The sequence below is a fragment of the Chelon labrosus genome, assembly GCF_963514085.1.
Source record: "Chelon labrosus genome assembly, chromosome: 8".
NCBI classification, from domain to species: domain Eukaryota; kingdom Metazoa; phylum Chordata; class Actinopteri; order Mugiliformes; family Mugilidae; genus Chelon; species Chelon labrosus.
In genome coordinates this window covers 8,834,811-8,855,153 of record NC_140358.1, presented here as the reverse complement: position 1 = coordinate 8,855,153, position 20,343 = coordinate 8,834,811, and the positions used below count along the sequence as shown (strand labels likewise).

At 38.8% G+C, this 20,343-nt stretch overlaps 2 protein-coding genes across 3 annotated transcripts; both read right to left on the bottom strand.

The window, feature by feature from the left end:
* Positions 1-33: 33 nt before the first annotated feature.
* sytl4 (synaptotagmin-like 4) lies at positions 34-11,332 on the bottom strand. The gene is made up of 17 exons (XM_084549324.1): positions 11,140-11,332; positions 9,423-9,611; positions 8,545-8,760; positions 7,541-7,650; positions 7,266-7,362; positions 7,013-7,171; positions 6,560-6,665; positions 6,184-6,274; positions 5,996-6,090; positions 5,071-5,163; positions 4,433-4,611; positions 3,943-4,045; positions 3,289-3,450; positions 2,730-2,835; positions 2,547-2,652; positions 2,244-2,452; positions 34-1,151 (listed from the first exon to the last, which is right to left on the bottom strand). The coding sequence occupies exons 2-17, from the start codon at positions 9,539-9,541 to the stop codon at positions 1,003-1,005; spliced, it is 2,100 nt and encodes a 699-aa protein (XP_084405450.1). The 5' UTR covers positions 9,542-9,611; positions 11,140-11,332; the 3' UTR covers positions 34-1,002.
* Positions 11,333-14,105: 2,773 nt separating this feature from the next.
* Positions 14,106-17,544, bottom strand: trmt12 (tRNA methyltransferase 12 homolog). 2 transcript variants are annotated; one of them, XM_084549589.1, is made up of 6 exons: positions 16,923-17,544; positions 16,625-16,823; positions 16,378-16,528; positions 16,151-16,260; positions 15,748-15,905; positions 14,106-14,960 (listed from the first exon to the last, which is right to left on the bottom strand). In XM_084549589.1, exons 1-6 carry the CDS (start codon positions 16,959-16,961, stop codon positions 14,595-14,597), a joined length of 1,023 nt encoding a protein of 340 aa, XP_084405715.1. In that variant the 5' UTR covers positions 16,962-17,544; the 3' UTR covers positions 14,106-14,594. The 2 variants fall into 2 exon arrangements, with proteins under 2 accessions (XP_084405715.1, XP_084405714.1); XM_084549588.1 differs by having other exon boundaries at positions 16,625-17,544.
* Between the last annotated feature and the right edge of the window lie 2,799 nt (positions 17,545-20,343).

The following is a 20,343-nucleotide window of genomic DNA, read 5'->3' as shown; positions in this document are numbered from 1 at the left end:
CAACAACCAGAAACCAGGTCAAGAAGATTTGAAGGGAAAAGAGGACAAGATGGCAGTTCCTCGTGTTCAAATGTGATCACTATACGACACTGAAGTACAAGCACTGGTTGCTCTGAATGAGATCATCAGCCGAGGGGCAGGGAGGACAGAAAATGGTTGCTGCATAACATACAGCATATGACAGTGAGGTAAATAACACCAGCAAATATATGGATATACTTGGTTGAATGCATGAGGTGAATTTATTTCTTTTTAAACAATCTCTGTTGGTAAATCTGAATACATCTTTAATGGAGATCCTGAAATAATCTGAGTAAAAATGAAATTATTGGATGGATTCAGATATAATGTGCAACGTTTGAGACAATCAGGCATGTCTGGGTTAAGTTCATTTTTATTTGGTGAACAGAATATTCCATGTAACCATTTAAATGTGACTCTGAATACAAGTTAAAATTCATTTAAAACAGACTCATTATTTAAAATAAAGGTTTTATTGCAAGTTATATAAATATTCTTTTTATATTATATTCTTAATGTGAAATACAAGGTTTTGGATTAAACTAAGCTTAATTTTGTGAATGCATTTTATAATTAATTGTTTTCCCACATATCAGTCTAAGTTTGTACATAATTATAATGAAATGGGTGAATAATTAAGACACTGTTTCTGTGCTAAGTGCTGTGCATAATTTTGAATTGCAGTAATATATACAACCAGAATTTTAAAAACAAAGTGACTGTGTCAGTGCTCTTAAAATAATTTTAGTGTTGTGATGCTTTGGCACATTTTCAACAGTAACACCAGTCTGCAGTCAGTGGGGCCTACTAAAGATGAACCCCATAAAGTCAGATGTGAGCATTCAGAAGGCCAATGACCCGTGTGACTACTCGCTTCGGTAGACAAGCTTCTGCTCTGACAAACAAAATGAATCCACAATTTGTCTCAGAGGCCTCAGCTTCTCTCATTTCAGTATGGATTAGTCCAGGCCTATGTTGTCCTCACTTGCCCTTTCCTTTCCCCATCGTCGAGCGCAGTGGAAGAGTGCCCTCTGCCCACGAGTCAGGGTACTGCATCATTTTCTGCCACAGACTGACCTCCTCTCCAACCGAGTCCAGTACCACTTCCTCTTTTCCCATTTTCACAGTGCCTGCGGGGGTGAAGATTACTCAGTGAGTGAACAATTAGTCATTCATTATTAATGATGGAAAAATTCCTTTATCAGCATTTTCAAATGGGGAAAAAAAGATGGGGATGTCCCATGAGTGCGTTTAGATATAACGTTATTACAATAAAACTAAACTATTATTACTTTTTTTTTTTAAATTGAAGATTAACTTAATTCATTTTTTCTCCAGTGTCAATGCCATTTCTCTTCCTCACAGTCTAATCTGTAGGTGCCCACACGAATAGTGAAACTGTTTTTTTTTTTCATGCTATAATCAGCTTTCCGTTTGTAGTGGCTGAGATCACTTCCTAATGAGGGCTCAGTGTATGAGATGGGGGACCAAATCCACAGTCCTTGTTTGGCAGAAATGCATTCATTATCTGAAGCTAAAAATAAAGCTTCAGTGGTCAGTTAGGTGTTTTCCCTCTTTATTTGTCCTTGTTGAGCTGCAGTGGATGGATAGTAATATAAAGAAGGATTTGACGTTTGTTTTGCCTGACAAATAGGGAGTTGGGTTTGAGAAGACAAACTTAGATCACAGGTGTGAACAACTTCAGAGAGGCTTTTCTGCAAGGTAATTGAAGCTTGAACACAGGCTACTGTTGGCTGTAGGCCACGCCAACACCAGAAAAACTGTCACTCTGACACTTCTAATATGTGGCTCTCGCTCAGCAAACTCTCAGCTCTGCCATAACTTCTGTCTCTTGCATGGTGCATTCACTAACATCAGCTCCAAAAAAAAAAAAAAAACACGCTCTACGACCACAGCAACAATGTCATCTAATATAACACAACAGAACTGAACATAAACACATGAGCTTATCAATACTGTGCACTGCAGATATGTATTGTCTGTATAAATCAGCACTGTCACTAATGACTTTGACAGTGAAATTCACCAACAAATTGTTGAATCTCTGCTAGTTTGTTGCAATGACTGACTGGGATCCTCACCTGTCTTAGAAGCGTCAATGTTTTTATTGTCACAACTCCTAGGTCACAAAACTATACATTTCACAAGAGACACATGAAAATCAGGTGGGAAAAAAGAAAACAATGAGTTCTATCTTCTACCTTTTCCAGGGCTGAGGCGGACTCCTCCCAGGAATTCATTGCTCGACATGGCTTCTTTGTCCCACACAGTCAGCTCCAGGCACATCCCTTTCAACTGCTCCAAAGCCAGGTCCTTGTACACAAACGTGTGATCATAGTGGGGGTTCAGGTTCTTCTTCACAACTGGAGTCTTCCTCTTTGTGGTTTTTGCCTTAGTTGGAAACAAGTACCTGCAGAGTCACAAACACAGAGTTACTTCAAAAACTCAGATGCTTCTTTGGAAACGATGACTGTGGTTTAAAAGGTCAAACGTTCATCACCAACCCTTTTACAAAGCTATCTGATGTGCCTCCTGGTTTCATTGCCATCAGATTCTTTGCCTCCTTAATCAGGACATGCAGCTCTCCTCCCTCAGGAACTGCTTTTTTGCCTGAAAAAGAGAGAACACAGATATTCTTAGAAATCTGAGGCAATGTGCACAGAAGAGTTTTCTTATTGTAGCTTTACCTTTGGTTTTCTCAGTTGATGGCTTTTTAGGTGGGACATACTTCAGTGAGATCACCAGCTCTCCCTTGTACTGAGCAAAGGCTGAAGAGGGTACAACAGGGGCTGCCTATCATAGAAAAGTCCATAATATTTAGTGTGTACAAGAAACCTGGACCCAGTAAACACACATCCATACTGAAACAATATAGAGTCAGTCAGGAGTCAGTGATGCACAGAAAAAAAATATATAAAACACAGCAATGCTACAGGAAATGTACCAAAGTAGACTGTCAAGAGGACAACATGGACATAAAACAAACCAAATTTCACGCTCTGGAAAAAAGGGGGCATCCCAGGAAACAAAGAGCTCCCAGGAAACAAATTATAGGAAACACTGAATGTTAACAGAAACTAGTTAATGACATATAAATGGTCAGCTAACTGAAGTTCAGAAGTCTAACTAAACTTGTAAGCGCTGAGGAGCCAGGGTTAGACGGGCTTTGGCTATATGACACAGTGAAAATTTTAAAGGGCCCATCACAGTACGTAAAGAAAAATAATTCTAGTTGATCTGATCTACCTTCGACTTGAGAGCAACACAGTCTTCGTAGCCAGAGTCAAGGTCTCGGCAGTCCAGAGGAATCTCCACCTCTCCAAGGAAGGCGTTGCGACCGAGACGATCATAATGCCAGACTGATATCAACATGGAGCGGGTGAACAGCTGAGAACGGCTGATGGAGTACTGGTAATGAGGAGAAGATGTAGTGATCAAAGGCCTGTCTCGTGGTTTATACAGTGCTGGGCTACAGTGCAAATCTTAAATAGATATAAGGGTCGGGTGCTGGGGGAGTTTTAAATAGATCATGGAACACAGATTAAAGCAGAGCATGACTTCTATCTTATTGAAAGTTGCATTTAAAATCTTTCCGGTGTTTAAAATTGCAAATCCAAAATTACAGAATCTTTCTTTAGTGGACTCATCCAGCCTTTCAGCAGTGGCGTTTGTTACTGTATTTAAGCTGACTCTACAGTGGAAGCCAGGACCAAAATCAATATTTGACAACAGCTATTTTAATCTGCAACGTCAATATCAATCTTAAGGTCTCTGTAGGTGCGGCCATTATTTGCAGCAGGCATGGCGCAAGGTCACTAATCAGGGCGTGTCATTAAGTCAACAGCATAAGGTCAACAGTGACGGTCCAGTTAGAGAGGTGCTAGCTTGTAACCCCATCACCTTTAATGTTTCTTTGTAGATGGGGTTGATGGTGTTTCTCTTGATGCTGGTCTTCTTTTTGCTTTGGCGAGATTTGTCGGGGAGCAGATAACATTTGACATAACTGAAACACAAAAACAGAAACGCATGTCAAACAGTTTCTCCCGGTCAAGACTGCTGGTCTTTTGCTGCATTTCCTGACTAAATGCAGAGAAGAAAAATTATGCTGAAATTCAATTTCCTGTGAAGCTCAACTAATCACCTCTGGGATGTGTTTATCAAGACTCAGTAAACATGGCAACCCCTTATCTACACTGATCAAAGCTGTGTTAACATCACTGAGGGGTGAACCACTGAGCAACAATCAACACTGCACTACTGTGAAGTCCAATGTTTAAGCAAACTTTTTGAGAAATTATAGGTTCTGCTTGTTGGAGCTTTACATAACTGCTGTGGATGGAGAACGTATTTATAACAATATTTAATAACAAGTAATAATAGTAATATTTACGGGTTGGAAAGCTTCCGTAAGGCATTTCCGTAAGCCAGCTCGCGGCACTCCTTGATGAAGACCTGGAGGCTCTGGGTGGGTTCGTCATAGCTCATAGAGAAGACGATATCTCCTTTCACCTCTACAGTGTCAAAGTCTCCTGCTTCGCTATAAATACTCATCAGGCTGCCCAGTGTGCTCTGCATCAGCAGATGACAATGAAAAATTAATATTAATACCAAATGTTTTATAAATAATAACATGACATGTATTTCCTAAGACTTAGTGCTACAGATCACAGAGTAAAAGAAATACAATGAAAATAAAGACACTACAGATGAAGAAAGTACTACAAGGCAGAAAGCAAGGGCAAACAAAGTAATTAAAAATTAGCAAGATGTACTGTCAATACAATCTGAATCTTCAAAGACAACATTAAAGTCATGTTAACATCAGTTTTTCACCCCTTAGGCTTTGGTAAGCATAGAAACATTGTAGGCATCAGATTTGCACTTCCTGACTTGCAGGAGGATATCCTGAGGTTAGAGATGCTCATTCAGATTAGTGAACATTAACTCTGTTACAAGACACATAATGAGCTGCTCTTCAAAGAGCATTTGGAGGACTAATGTGAGCTGTGAGAAATGTCAATACCTTACCTTTGAGCTTTGCAGGCTGCTGGCACTCGAAGCTATTGTCTTTTTATGAAAGTTGAACAAGCTGTCGATATCTTCCTCCTCTTCTTCATCTTCCTGAGGTGCCATAATAAACATTTAGCAGACTTATCACACACACCCAGAGTACTTTTAATGTTTTATTAAAAACATGGAATCTGATGCAGAAAATACAGTGAAGGACAGTGAAGTTGTACCAACATCTACACCATCACATTATAATTAAGTTTTATCTGGAAAATGTTAAAATGTCTGAAGCATCAACCATATATGGTTGGTTCTATTGTTAGCCCCAAAAATCATGTCCATCCATTTGGAAACCAGTCACTCCGTCTGTATACTCAGATAGTCTGAAAGCTTTACCACGGCAGGTGAAAGTGGACCGCGTCCAACTACTTCTGTAAATTCCTAAAACAGAAGGATTTGACATTCACATCCACTTCACAGGGATTGGCCGGCTGAGATGAGAGAGAAGCAAAGAATCGCCCTCCTTTTTCCTTCTATTTTTACTCAGATTTCTGGTGCGACTGATTGGCATGTTGTACAAATTAGATTTGACAGTCTAACCAAGGCCTGATTTTCACATATTGTCTGCCAGAAAACCTTCTTGTCTTATGCTCTTGCCATCAGTGCTGCTCAGTAGCTGTCTAAGAGCTTTCATGGTTTAAAGATCTTAAGTGAAATTATAGTATTAACAATGCTGAAAATTGAAACATTTAAAAAGAAAAAAACATGGTAGCAGAAACTCTTCTGGTGTTTCATATATTTAGGTACATGCTGGTGTTCCCAGAAGGGGAAAACTCAGGCCAGTTATACAGACAAAATTAAATCCCGGACAATTAAATTGATGGGATTAATGAAAATATAAGAATAGTGCTGCTCCCCCCCCCTTCCTTCCACTTTTACTTACTTGTACATCTAAGCCTGGTACAGAATAGCTCCTGCTGCCCATTGAGGCCTCCGATGTGTCACATCCATCACGTAAGTCCAGTGTTGATGCATACTCTGTAACATACATACAGACCAGTATTTAAACATTTGTCATACGATTAGGAAGGAACAACCACAGCACTGCACATGTTAATATAAGATACTGGCCTGAAGGTTTTATTGGTCGCTTGACACTCTTCTTGAAGAGTCTATCAACTTCCAGCTCTGGACTTGGACTGACTGGTTTAAGTTCCGGGACCTAAAATTACATATTATAAAAAAAAAAAAAAAAAAAAAAAAAAAAAAAGGATATATGGTAACAAAAGATAACAGAAAAGTTTGTTTGAAACCACAGGGATGTCCTCCCGGCCAAAACAAAGCTAAAACATAGGAAACTGGACTTGGTCGAGTCTTGAAGACATGTCACACTCATTCAAGTAGCTTCTTCAGTTTTAAATGACTAGTGGGGAGTTTAGGTTTTCATCTGGAACAACATTTAGCTTTCACATTGTTTAGCTTTTTTAGACATGGGAACATATCTTACATCGTTAACTTCTGAGTTTGTGCTGACAATAGCTGCTTTGACTGGGACGGTCAGGCTGGACACGCTGGATCCTGCTGGGCTGGACCTAGCTGTGTGGTTCTCTCCCCTGGTTGACAAAATTGATCAACATTCAATCACCACAAATTCTTTTATTTTTTTACTTTCATAAATTAAAAACCTTTCCATGTGCTCCGGTGTTCATCAAGGTGCAATATACTGACAGCAATTTTATACCATTTTTCTCTACTTTAATATTGCAATTGCAGCATGTGAGGTCACATACATAAGTGCAGAAGAAAACCCTCAGAATAGGTTATCATAGGATATCAAGATAGTTCCGTTAAGTAGATACGAAACTTCATGTGGGGGGAGGGGGAGGGGGACTACTTCCAAATGTTATTTTGAAACAAATGTTTGTAGTATTAACCGGAATAAAAGTACAGGTAAGTTTACCTTGGTTGCTCAGGAGTCACACGGCCAGACTCTGTCTCAGTTTTACTACTAGCTATGCTGGCATTTTCTGCAGACTCTGTGTCACTGCGAGTTGGCTTTGTCCAGGCCTCTTCCTTTGATTCACACGATTCTCTTGAAGCAACTGATCCTGAATTATCGCTTGAATGACAAAAACGCAACCACAGGTTTCTTTTCATGATCTGAAACAGCTTAAATTAACTTTTTGCAAAAAAACTGAAGAATGACGACACACCTTTTGTTATTTTTCTGCCGGGGCAGAGGCACAGGATTGGGAGGAATTATTTCAGTACTTTTCAGGAGCTTTTCTGCTGTTGTCTCCCGTTTCTTTGCTGTAAGTGAAAAAAAATCAACACAAGCTCAACTAAACTCTGTCACGTTACCGCAGTTTTTAAGATTTCTCTCCTTGTACTACTGAACTGGAACAATACTGCTTTCACTGTGGCAGACAGAGGGCTGTTTACATTCCTAGCTGAACAGTTGATATCCACTTCCTGTTTCTGTACTCACACAACGGCTTCTTTTTCAGGGAAACCCTCACTAGGTCATGTCCAGGCACTGCAGAGTAACGGTTGACCCTTTGATCATAGAACCAGTCACCTGTCCTTTTCTTTAGATCCCTACAATCCAAAATAAAAACATTAATAAACAGAATTTACACTCATTCAGCAGTTAATAGACTTGTTAATGGTTACCCAACATGTTGTAAGTTATTCACTGTGAGCATGTTAGTTTTTGCAGCACATTCATTAGACTATTATTACTGTATATGGTGGCTTTGCTTAACACATACACACACACACACACACATATATATATATACACAGAGAGAGCGAGAGAGAGAGAGAGAGAGAGCGAGAGAGAGAGCGAGAGAGAGAGAGAGTATAGTGTATTTATGCAAATGTTCGAACAAAATGTTACGGAGGCAACTTGGAGGGAAGAGGTCAGGTATACCGGGTTGTTGAGCCTCACTATTTGCTCACATCCACATAAATCATGTTTTGTCATCTAAAGGAATAAATATGATCTCCAAATACTAACCTCTCTACTTTGTATCTGTGTTACAATACACAGAAAACTTGACATACTCCATAAAAGGACAGGCATTTTATGTTCTTTTTATTTGTCAGTAAATACTAATAAGAAACCAAAACCAATAATGAACTGAACCAGCAAGTCTGTGTATTCAAAGCCTGGCCATGTGTGTCAACAGCTTCACTGTTTCCAAAAACAGTTAACTATCAGTGAGTCACACTTTTATATTGAGTGACATGCTCTTTTACTCCCACGAGCACTGTAGATTAATTTGAGCCAATTCCTTGTACTTTATTTGGGCGCCAGAAATACTTGTTCAATGTACTAGTGCTGAAAACCTCCAGTGACTCTATGAAACTTTACTTAGTCTTACAAGTTCTGAGGGCATGAATGGCTTGAGGTTTTGCATACGATTTGTGAAAACATCAACCTAATTCACCAGACGATTCAAGGGAGATTATGATCCAAATGTCACTCACGATTCCTTGGCACACACGCTGCAGAACCAAGATCCATTGGGCAGAACTGTTCGGCAGTTGCGGCACACTTCGTGATTGCACATCTTACACTGGGTGGAGAAAACTGTCATTCGACTCAGAGGCTCAAGGCATCGGCCACAAATCCGCTGGCTGTATTTTCTACTGCCACGTTTGGCTCCTTTTCTCTTGACATCCAGCAACTCAGTCTTAAGCTTCCTGAAATTATAAAAAACAAAAAGACATAACCACACAGTTTTGTTCAACATTAACTTTCTGTAATTGAGTTGTGTTTAAAAACTATTGAAAATATCACGTACATCCAGTTGTATAATTAACACAAGTGCAATACAAGGCATCCAGACATAATACATCCTAGTAAGAGATAGTAATAGCACAGTATTTCTTATTCTGACTCAGATATCTGCATTTGTAAGTGTATTTATTTTTAAGCCAACATACACAGGTACTTTTGATAAAGATTGTTTTATTTATTTTACAATCTAGGAGGCATACTGTACATTATAGTTTCGGCATCGTGAGGCTATGAAAAGATATCCATGTTTGTGAACTATTAGTGACAACAGCAATACTGATACTGGATATGTGCATAAAGATGATGTCTTCCAATACATGGGCCCTGATGATTTATTTGTCAGATCTTTAATGTAAGAGCCATAATGCAGGCATATTTGAATGTGTTCTGTGTTAGGCATAATTAAAAGGTGTGGTTATAAATAGCAACCTATCCTTATCAGGTCAGGCGTTCCACCCGGAAGTTAAACAGTTTTGAATGAAGGTGTATTGATTTGATTAAATTAGTTTTAATTATTAAGACCTGACCAAATACGCGATTTCTCACATATTTTGGTATATCTCACCGCACTCGCTGCTCCTCAGCCACTCTCAGCTGCTCGTCCCGACGCAGCACCTCCAAGATCAGCTCCCGCTCAGAGTCAGACAGGAATCCCAGGTTGATCATGTCTGCCGCCTCTGGCATTGTGTCTTCAACAAAGAACACTTAGTGCAGATAAACTGGCTCAGCCTCGCTGCTGTCACATCGAGAATACCTGAAGACACAGAACCAATATATAAAGACAAAAAGAACAAAAAGAACATAAAGAATTGGCCCAACGAATAATGTCTGTACTGACAGATTTTACACAGGATGCTTCGCTTTACTATTGGACAGCATGCTTTTCTATGATCTCCTAAGGCAGCCTAAGCAGAGCTTAGTTAAAAACAGGAACTTAGTGACCTGATGCCCTGTGGTGAGGATAGATATGTACAGAAACTGTTATGTGGTCCTAGCCAAATGACTGAGTGATCACTCATTCTTCCTGCTGCCCGCCCTACAATGAAGCCTTTGCTCTTGGGGGAGGTGTTTCATTAATCAAAAACCAACATAATAGAGTACACACTGCTTTGTTATTTAAATCTTACTGCAGACACTTTTTGATGCATAGCTTTGGAATGAAAGAGAATAAAAACATAACAACTGCTAAAAAATAATCATCCACGGGAATCTTGATAATTACAGGAAAGGAGAGGCTGTTAGTCTCCAACTTTGGAGCAAGCTTCACTGTACTGAGCTTTCCAAGAATGATAAATGACTAAGAAGAACCAGGACGTGAGAGGACTTGAAAATCCCACAGAAACCCTCTACCAGGGTGAAGGGTGGTTTTAAGCAGGACAGGCAAAAACAACATGAACTTGGCTACTATGTAGGGTTCCCACCCTAAGGATACAGAGAGAGAGGGAGAGCTGGGTGGAGTTTAGTAGCTCAGGCATTTACTTAAGCCCAACATCAAGCGTGTCATCCTGCATTTAAATTGCTTCCAAGACAATTAAAGCGAACATATAACGCGCCTATTTGCCCAGTGGTGAGAAAGTGGCTCTGGTTCTAAGCTGCATGCAAACCTGAGTCTTGTTTCCTCATTGTTTGGATACCTGAGGCCAACTGACTTTAGCAGGAGAATACCTGCAGGGCAACTTCTAGACAGATATATGATCTTCAAATCTTCGGGGAAATTAAGTTTATGTCCGTGCTAGATGAGATTTAAAGCGGCGCTTACTGAAATAATAGTTAATCTTTGACCACTGAAAGAGGAAATTAATAAAATTCGTATATAGCAGCGTGCATTTTGCAGAATAGAAATCCACGCATGTCAAATCTGGAGCGACCAGATAGTGGTTAAAAAGCTGTCTGTCTAATCTAACTACTTTTAATAGTAATAATAAAAAAAAGTGATTTAAACAATAAAACGTCTGCTAACGGCTCCAAACCTCGAAACGTTGACACGTTACTAACTGAAAATTAAATTAGCGCTAACGTCGCTTCAAATGTCAACCTCAAGAGTCGAAAAAAATAGCTTTTAAAGGCACCGTAAATATACACGATTATTTCTCTAGGTAAAGTCATAATAACTGCTTCTTTTTTTTTTTTGGCTAATTAAAGATAATTACACGCACCTGCTGGCAAACGCTGACGGAGTTACACAGAGAAGAGTAAACACAACAAAGGCAGCGAACATTAACAGGCTAGCTAACTTTCATATATTACATCGACGTGTAGCCCTAAACACAAAGTTAACTCACTCTTCTGCTGCTGCTGCTTCTTCCTCTTCTTTTTCTACGACCATAACCGTACGTCCTCCTCCTCCTCTTCTTCTTCTTCTTCTCCTCCTCCTGTCCTCCCGTCTCCTAAACTGTTGACTCTGTGCGGTACAGGAGTCCCAAGAACCGGAAGATAAGGAAAGTTTGCAGCTGACACAAGGGAGCGCCTCACTATTTTCCATGACAGGTGCATTTCCTTTGCTCTATTAGCCAGAGGAGGGCTGGATGTGGAAAATTTTACCCATAGAAACAACCCCATTATTAGCCCTGTCTACTCTTTACCCCACTTCCAACTGTTTTTTTTTTTTTTTAGTTTTTCTCGTCTTTGTGGCCATAAATTGCCTGTTTCACACAGTGAACGTGACAAGTGTTGCATATAAACAAACACAGTGCGCCATTTATTGCTTCTGAGGAAAGAAAAGTAATAACAGAGGCGCCTACATGGATACTTGGGCTATACTACTATGCCCTTATTTGTTCTTAGGGCGGATGTGAAGACATGGAAGAATAACATTGTAAAGCCAGTGATGCCTGGGTCTATTTGACCTACTTGTAAAGTGAAAACAGTTTGAAAGCAACTAATTTATCCGTTTAAGGGTGAAATAATAAGAAATAAATTCATATTGTTTCATATCTTAAGTGTGTATGAAGGATGCAAACTGACTAAAAATAAAAATTCATGTCAGCTGTGAAAACAGACGATCAAATTAATGCTTAAATGTGACTGCAGATTTTCATACATCAACTCTTAAAGACAGAAATACATACAGAAATGTAGAAACAGCCCAGAGAAGTTATGTATGTTTTGTTTTTGTTTCTGCATAATTGTCATCTTCGTGTTCCATATTTAGTATGCCATTATTTGTTGTTAGGGTGTATGTAAAGACAAGGAAGAACAACATTGTAAAGCAAATTGTGCCTGGCTCTACAAAACCTACCTACCTATAAAGTGACAGCAGTTTAATATCCAATTTAGGGGAAAGCAATATCCCAGAAAAGAGGATATTTGTGGACATGATTAATAAAGTCAAGACATTATGTCCTAAAACTAAAGTATTTCTGGATAATTTAAGCAAAAGTGGCTGTGCTGATTTGAATATATTTAAGTTTTGATGACACATGATTGATTGATGATAATTATCAGGTGGATATCCATAACCACTCTGCTGTTTGTACTCACGTATACTTAAAGTGGACATGACACACACATATTTTGGTCCGGGTACTGTGAACATTGTTTTAAAAAACACCTTGACCAAAATCTATTATAGATATCGATTTAAATACTTGGGCTATAGTACAATGTCAATATTTGTTTTTAGGGCATAAGTAAAGACATGGAAGAACAGCATTGTAAACTAAATGATCCCTGGGTCTACAGAAGCTACCTGCAAAGCTGCAACAGTTTGAAAGTATACATGAGATGACTCATTGTATCTATTTTGGGGAAGAAATCATATTGTTTCATATGCTGTGTACTTATGGAGGGGGAAAAAATGACTAAAAACAATAAATAAATACATAAAATACATGCTGAAGAAAAAGCGCAATCAAATGAATGACCTAAATTTAACTCTACATTTCCATACATCAGCTCATACAGGTAGACAGGAATGAAGTAAATGTAGATTACAGAAATAAATGTAGAAATAACCTAGATTAGAGTGGATGTATGTAAATGTAGAAATTAAGTCAAGACATTAGTCCTTTCTTCCTTACTTAAATGAATTTATTTTCTTCCATATTTATGCATTAATATATTTGTCCTCCATGTGCAAACAGGAGTGTGATTGTTTTTAGTTAATATTGATGACACTTATGACAATTGGCTAATGATAACTGACAGGTTAAATGTCATTCAAGTTTAATTTAACAGCGTCAATAACAATCGAAGTTGTCTCGAGGCACTTTACAGAGCCTGAAACTCCCTTTTAACTTGAGCAGCTTCTAAGGAGGGACCCATCTGTTGAGAGGCAGAAAATATCCGCAATAAGATATCCATAATCCCTCTATAGTTTGTAGTCTCAGACAATAGAGTCTCAGTCGCTACTTAAAACATGACTACAGCTCTTTTGGAAAATAGTACCACAGCAACACATATTTTGTGTTTTCACATCCTGTTACCTCTACAGCAGGCACAAAGGACAGAATAAGGAAAAACAACATGCTGGACCACCACAAGCTGCCAGAACAGCTTCATTACGCCATGACATTGATTTGCACTGGACGGATGAACCCCAATCATCCAGAAGATAAACCCTTATTTGGGTCAAAATCTCCCATATCCTCTCAACAGGTTCAGACCCGATGACTTGTAAAGGCCACATCATATGATTCACATCATGTCCACACTCATGCAACCCCTTACTTATGCCTCTGTATGGAAGTATCTGCATTCTGCTTCCACACTAAATTATTCAGGATTTACCCACTGTTTGTCACCCGTCTATGGAGTTTTATTCAGATTTTATACAGCAGTTGACCTTTACTAGGCATTTCACTAGGCTAGACCCAGGTTGGACCCTCTTTATTCCTCTAGAAATGTTTCAAATATCTGTGGCACACACCCAATAAAGTGCTGGAAACATTTCTCACAGCTTTTGGTCCATATCGACACGATAACATCAAGCAGTTGCTGCAGATTAGTGGACAACACCTTTATCTGCTGCTCTACTGCATTCCAAAGTTGGTCAATTAGATTGAGATCTAATGACCGTCAAGTAAATTGTCCCATTGTCATGTTCAAGAAACCAGTCTGAGGTAATGTGGGCTTCAGGAAACGGTCCTTCATCCCGCTGAAATAAAGATAAAGAACCGTGGGAAGAAAAGACGGGTATGGTCATAAATACACGGACATGGCCAGCAGTTAATACCCAGTAAGGCTGTGGCGCTGAAATGATCCAGTAAGGAGCTCAAGGTGTGGTAGGAAAATATCCTCCGCCTCCCTACACCCCCAGCAGCAGCCTGAAATATTGGTATATGACAGGATGGACATGAATGGAGTAGCTTAGCAAATATAATATTGGAAATAACCATCACAATGATGTGAGTCATATCTCAGTCTGTAGATTTTCATTTCAGCAAACAACAAGGGGTCTCGTGATTAAACACTTGAGTATAACACAACAATGAGGTGTCCTTGAGCAAGGCACTTAATGCCCAGTGGCCAAAAGATAAGGCTGCGGTTGTGGCACGCCTGGCCACCTGCCAGATTTGATTAAAACTGCATGAGCATTTTTCAACCAGCCCCGGATAAATAAAGGTTTCTAAAAACACTACGGGAGCTGGTTTCACAACCTGATAAATAGTGAAATCAGCTTCTGTGGTGTTCAGGTGCACTGGAAACTTAAATTTCCTGCCTGAAATAAAGCAACTGCAGCAGATTAAAATGTCTGGCGCCACAGTGTCTGCTCAGTATCTGTGTTTATATCTTTACTTCAGGATGGTCTACATTCCAAGTCCAACACAATATGGTGAACATGTGGTGCATATGACTTAACATGCTCTATGTGTTGGATGTTTGTTGTCCAAATTGCTCCAGTGAAGTCCCTTAAAAGAGAAGCAACGTGTTTTGCTGTGTCATCAGCCCAGATCTGCCACACTTCTCTGTCAGCTTTCTTCCCAGAAATTTTCTGGGTGGCATCACTGGCTGCAGCATCCCTTAAAGGTGAGGTAACGTTCTGATGAATGTGTAAAATGCCACCAGTTGTTCTCTTCAGCAGTCGACAGGCGACAGGCCAGCCGTCCTCGGAGCTCGGTATGAGACCAAGATTTACCCGGTCTGCAACATCACACAGCTGGAGCTGGGGATAAAAAACACAAATATAATCTATTTTTATTCTTGCAATAAAGCTGATTAGATTTTTACAGCTACAGACTGATAAATATGTAGGAACACATTCTTTTGAGTTTTGATGAAAGCCACATTTCTCCTTTTGTAAATTCCAGTTTAATTGAGAGCAGATTTCTATGATCTCCATAATATTGAAACACGTGTGGGGAAATAGGGAAAACAGCAAAATCAGGACAAATGAACCAAATTCAGTGCATATTTAAATTTGGAAATGAATTATTCTGTTGATTCTGCAAAAATACACTTAGAAATCTGTTGTTATTTAGTTTATTTATTGCAAGTCTCAGGACAATTAAAAGGTTGACATGTAAATCTTGCCTGGCTTGTATCTGCAATGTCACATGTTGATTCTGTTTGGACTTAAAAAGTGTGTAAAAACAGAAAATTTTAAAATGTTTCAAACACTGATTGAAGAAGTTTGTCATGGTTGCAGGAGGATTTCACACACTGCTGCTGGAATATTACTCTGTTTACAACATTTAGATCTGTTTAAACTTTATCAAGTAGAGACAATGTGTGTGGGAGTTCTCCTCTTTAATAACATTTTAATATAAACTGAATTTTTTTCTGAATTATGTTCTAGAAACTAGAACTTTTTCAATTATTGTAAATATGAGTCATCAATGGTGACACTACCACTAGAGGGAGTGAGTTAGCGCTCCTGTTACAGCAATCAAGTAATCTGTAACTGGATACAGATCTATTATTGTCTATGATTGAACATAAAACCACTTTACTTGACGATTGTCTCCTTGGTGAATCGTGCAGCGGTCAGACGCCCTGTTTGCCACAAGGTTTTTCTGTAAAGCTTCAACAGCATCTGGGTTCCACTCGCAGGCGTGAACATGACTGGCCTTTGCATGTACCAGATATGGGAGAGTGAAGTATCCAATACCTGACACAAGACAGAAATGTGGTAAGTGAAAGTAACACTAGCTGGGCAGTGAACAAATACCTGCACCTGGACTTAAATAAGAAACAAAGAAAATATCCTCGGCCTTTGTTCATGTCATGTAACTTGTCCTTTTAACCTCCATAAATGGCTTCTATTACAGACCCTCTATTTTTTGATATTCTGCACCATATGTTTATTAGCATCCCAGCCACAAACTATTTATATAGTATGTCCAGTTTTATTACCTGCGTACAAATCCACCACAGTCTCCCCTCTGCAGTCAAATCCAGCCACCCGGAGCTTCTCAGTAATATTTCCAGCTGAGAACATGCATTTTGTGACATCAAACTCATAACTGAAACAAAGACAGGTAGATATATGTTTTAGACATGTCAGATTTATTAATTACTATGTCCCCAACAACTATTCAGTAAGCAAGTTGGCAACAAGACTGATAATTACTGAGACCTACCTTATGCCATTGTCCACATGTTTGACCCAGCTATGATCTCCCAGCAGCATTGTCACCTCAGGAGATCTAAATCCATCTCTGGATATTCGGCTCATCTTTGCCAGACGCTTTGCCCCCAGTCCTCCTGCCACTGCACTCCATAACAGCTGATCTAAGTTAATAAAAAAAAACAGTCAGTGAATGTCTTAATGAACTGTTCTGTAACGTTGGTATTAAAAAGAGGCATTGTCAAGTTTGAGAAATGTACCCATTTTCTTCCACAGTGGCGAAGAGAAGCAGCTGTCTCCCAGCAGGACGAGGTCTCCGTGCCGCTGGAAGCTACGAGGGAGGTCCCCCCTCAGCTCCTCCACCCATCTTTCACCATGAGACTCCAACAGCTCCTGGAGGATTTTCTCCAGTTTGTTACCACTTGTCTGTCCCCTTGCTTTCTTTGACTTCAGAGGAGACTGTGGTGAGAAAATAACAGGCAACAAGAGATTAAGAAGAAGAAGAAGAAAAAAATACTTGACCGGCAGTATAGTAGAGTCAGTTGCCTTTTCACTCACCTGACTCCAAACTATTTCAAAAGCACTGTCTGAAGCCATCGTGAAAGATCGCAGATCAAGTTGTGATCTTAAAATGGGCAAGAGGACAGTCCCATCTGAGTCTTTCACTAAACACAAACTCAGATCAAGAGCTCCTTTGGACTGAAGACATCGCCTGTGAGAAAAGATACGTGTTAAATATAATTCCAGACAAAAATACACTTTTTATTCAAAGAACCTTTCTGTCCACAGTTCGTAAGAGTGCCTGTGGATCGGATGCTAACTGTTAGCTAACTTAGCATGAGCCACTATTCACTCGGTATATTACCTGAATTCTTGCGCATGACACCCAGACACACGCAGACAGGGCACACCGTCCATTTACAAGCGAGTAAACAAATCCGCTTTATTTATATGTGAAGGAAAATATTACTAATTTGGCCAACAACAAATATTACTGGTGGTTAATCAGTATCTACACGGCCGCAATAGACAACGCGTGTTTCCAGTCGGAGTGTTTTACAGGACGGACGTTTCAAAACAAACTTTATTGCACCCATGAACATAGCTGATGCTTGAAAACATTGAGAAGGTTGGTAAACTTTACTCATGCTATATTTTTTAGGGAGCGACGACTTGACTAAATTAAGGTAATTAAGGTGTAAATTAATAAATGATAGTTCATTTGAAGAAACTGCTAAGTGGTGCCGATAGGTGGAGGCAAAACTCGTTAAGACGAGTTATGGTTGCTACGGTAACGGAATATTTCAGAAGCTGCATAAATAAATAAATAAAGCCATTTAAGTTTTTTTTTTTTTTTTTTTTCAGAAGTGGCATTAAATGGCTACCTTAATTTGGCTTTAAATCTGTAACAGTGTAGTACTTAAAACGTATTTTAAAAAAAATAATAGTCAAAATTTATGTTACTGAGGCCAAACGTCCAAAAATCCGGATCCTACAATCACCATAATGCACCTTGATAGTGCCCTTTTTTAATGAATACAAAATCCCCTTGTCTATGTACTATGTATCACTTCTCATTACTTCTCATTACTCATTATCAAAACATATAAAATCATGGGGTAAAACAGTTTATTTGATAAATAAAATCAACAATAAACAATGTAGCAGAACTATAATATTCATCTGTTGGCATAAATATAATTCTTAGCATGCAAACTGCATAGAGGATAAAATACTTGTTGATGTGTTTTCTGTGTGATTGGAGATAACGATAAACACGATATTAAAAATTTAGTGATCACTCTTGTCTCACTAATGTCCATTTGGAGTTAGTGTTGGTTTGTTGATGTTGTGGGGACGAACTTACATTTTCCTTCTCTAAGGATAAAGTTAAAGAGTACATTAGATCAGCCATCACAGCCTTAAGTTTTCTGCTTCCATAGAGATCGGCTCGACTCATTCTCCTTGATCCGTCCTTGTAAAAGTACCATCTGAATTTAAATTCAGTCTTTTAGTTGTCTGCAGTCATGAGTACTTTAAAACCGAAGTTGGCAGTTTGGTCAAAGCAACATCTGAGAGGTCATGCATTAAGTCCCCGTCTTGAGTTGTGACAAGAATAACAGGGATCTCAACTGATCAATCAGTGCAGTAGCTTATCAGTAATTGGTGATGATTGGTCCTCTCTCTAGGTTGTTTATGTTTCAGTTGTCCCTGTGTGACTGATGTAGTGTAATCTTGCATTGTTGTAGCAACAAGGAGATTATAGAAGCTGTATGACTGAGCTGAGCCAATATTGAACCATCATAATGTCATCTTTTATGTCTTTACCGAGACTTAGCTTAGGCCTGCTCATTAGCTTGTACACCAAGTGTAAACATCATTATTATCACTAGCCACAAACATGAAACCACGATGAGGTTACGAAAGCTCATGCACAGTTTACAGTTACAACACAGACTGAGGTAACTAGAAATAAGAAAAAATGCATCAGAAGAAGCTATCTTTATTTTGTTACATATAAATTACAACACACTGAAATCAACCTTTTCCTGCATTTCCCAACGTTGTTAGTTACGACAAATGATATCATGTAAATCACTCATAAAATTACCATAGATTTGTTTTTGTGCTCAGATCAGGGCTATATTTTAGTACATTCACCCTAAGATTGATCCACAGTACATATGATCTTATTATAAAATATGAATTATGTGTAAGCTGACTCCAGGAGCTACTGGTGCCACAGTTAAGAATAGATACTATCAAGATCAATAACTACAAGAGCCTTCCCTGACTATTCATGACATTATGATAAATCCAATCAAAATATTTTGGGCCTTGCATGAATCTTTGGCCAGTTTTGTTGAATTGTAACTGGTGTCATGACCTGACCACTAAATCAACATATCATAATTTTATGATCGATATACTCTGGCATTTGTTTGAATTTGTTGAGATTTAGTTGTGTTTTTGCCTGATATATTATAGAGTACACCTGTTTCGCATAAAAATGTTTTGTTTTGTTTTTTGTTAGATCTTCATATACACTGCCTGACCAAAAAAAAGTCACCACCAAAAATGGTCACACACTCACACTTTGATTACGGCACGCATTCTCTGTGGCATTGTTTTGATAAGCTTCTACAATGTCACCAGATTTATTTCCATCCAGTGTTGCATTCATTTTTCACTAAGATCTTGTATTGATGATGGGAGAGTCTGACCACTGCTCAAAGCCTTCTCCAGCACATCCCAAAGATTCTCAATGGGTTTAAGGTCTGGACTCTGTGGTGGACAATCCATGTGTGAATATGATGTCTCATGCTCCCTGAACCACTCTTTCACAATTTGAGCCCAATGAATCCTGGCATTGTCATCTTGGAATATGCCCGTGCCATCAGGGAAGGAAACATCCACTGATGGAATAACCTGGTCATTCAGTATATTCAGGTAGTCAGCTGACCTCATTCTTTGGACACATAATGTTGCTGAACCTAGACCTGACCAACTGCAGCAACCCCAGATCATAGCACTATCAGAGTCCAGTCTTTGTGCTTCCTAGCAAATTGAAGCCTTTTTTTCCCCTGTTAACCTCACTGATTAGTGGTTTTCTTAAGGGGAAAAGATTTATTATCTTAAAATAAAATAAAAAACATCTCTCTTATTTACTAATACATTTATCAGAAACTAATGACACAATTCTAAGAGCCTCCAAAACAATAAATGAAGTACCTTGAAATAATAATAGACTTATAAAAATTGGCTTCTCTAATTTACTAGTAAACTAATCAGAAAGCAATTAGACAATTACAAAGTATCACAAATTAATTACTTCATATCTAAAAATAATGAGATTCTGTCTGATAGGAAACTTTCACTCAATAACGGCTCAGTATCTCAAACTAAACAGATCTTCCTCAAAATGTTGACTCGGTATCTCAAATGAAATAAATACTTTCTCAAAATAAGGAATAAGTAA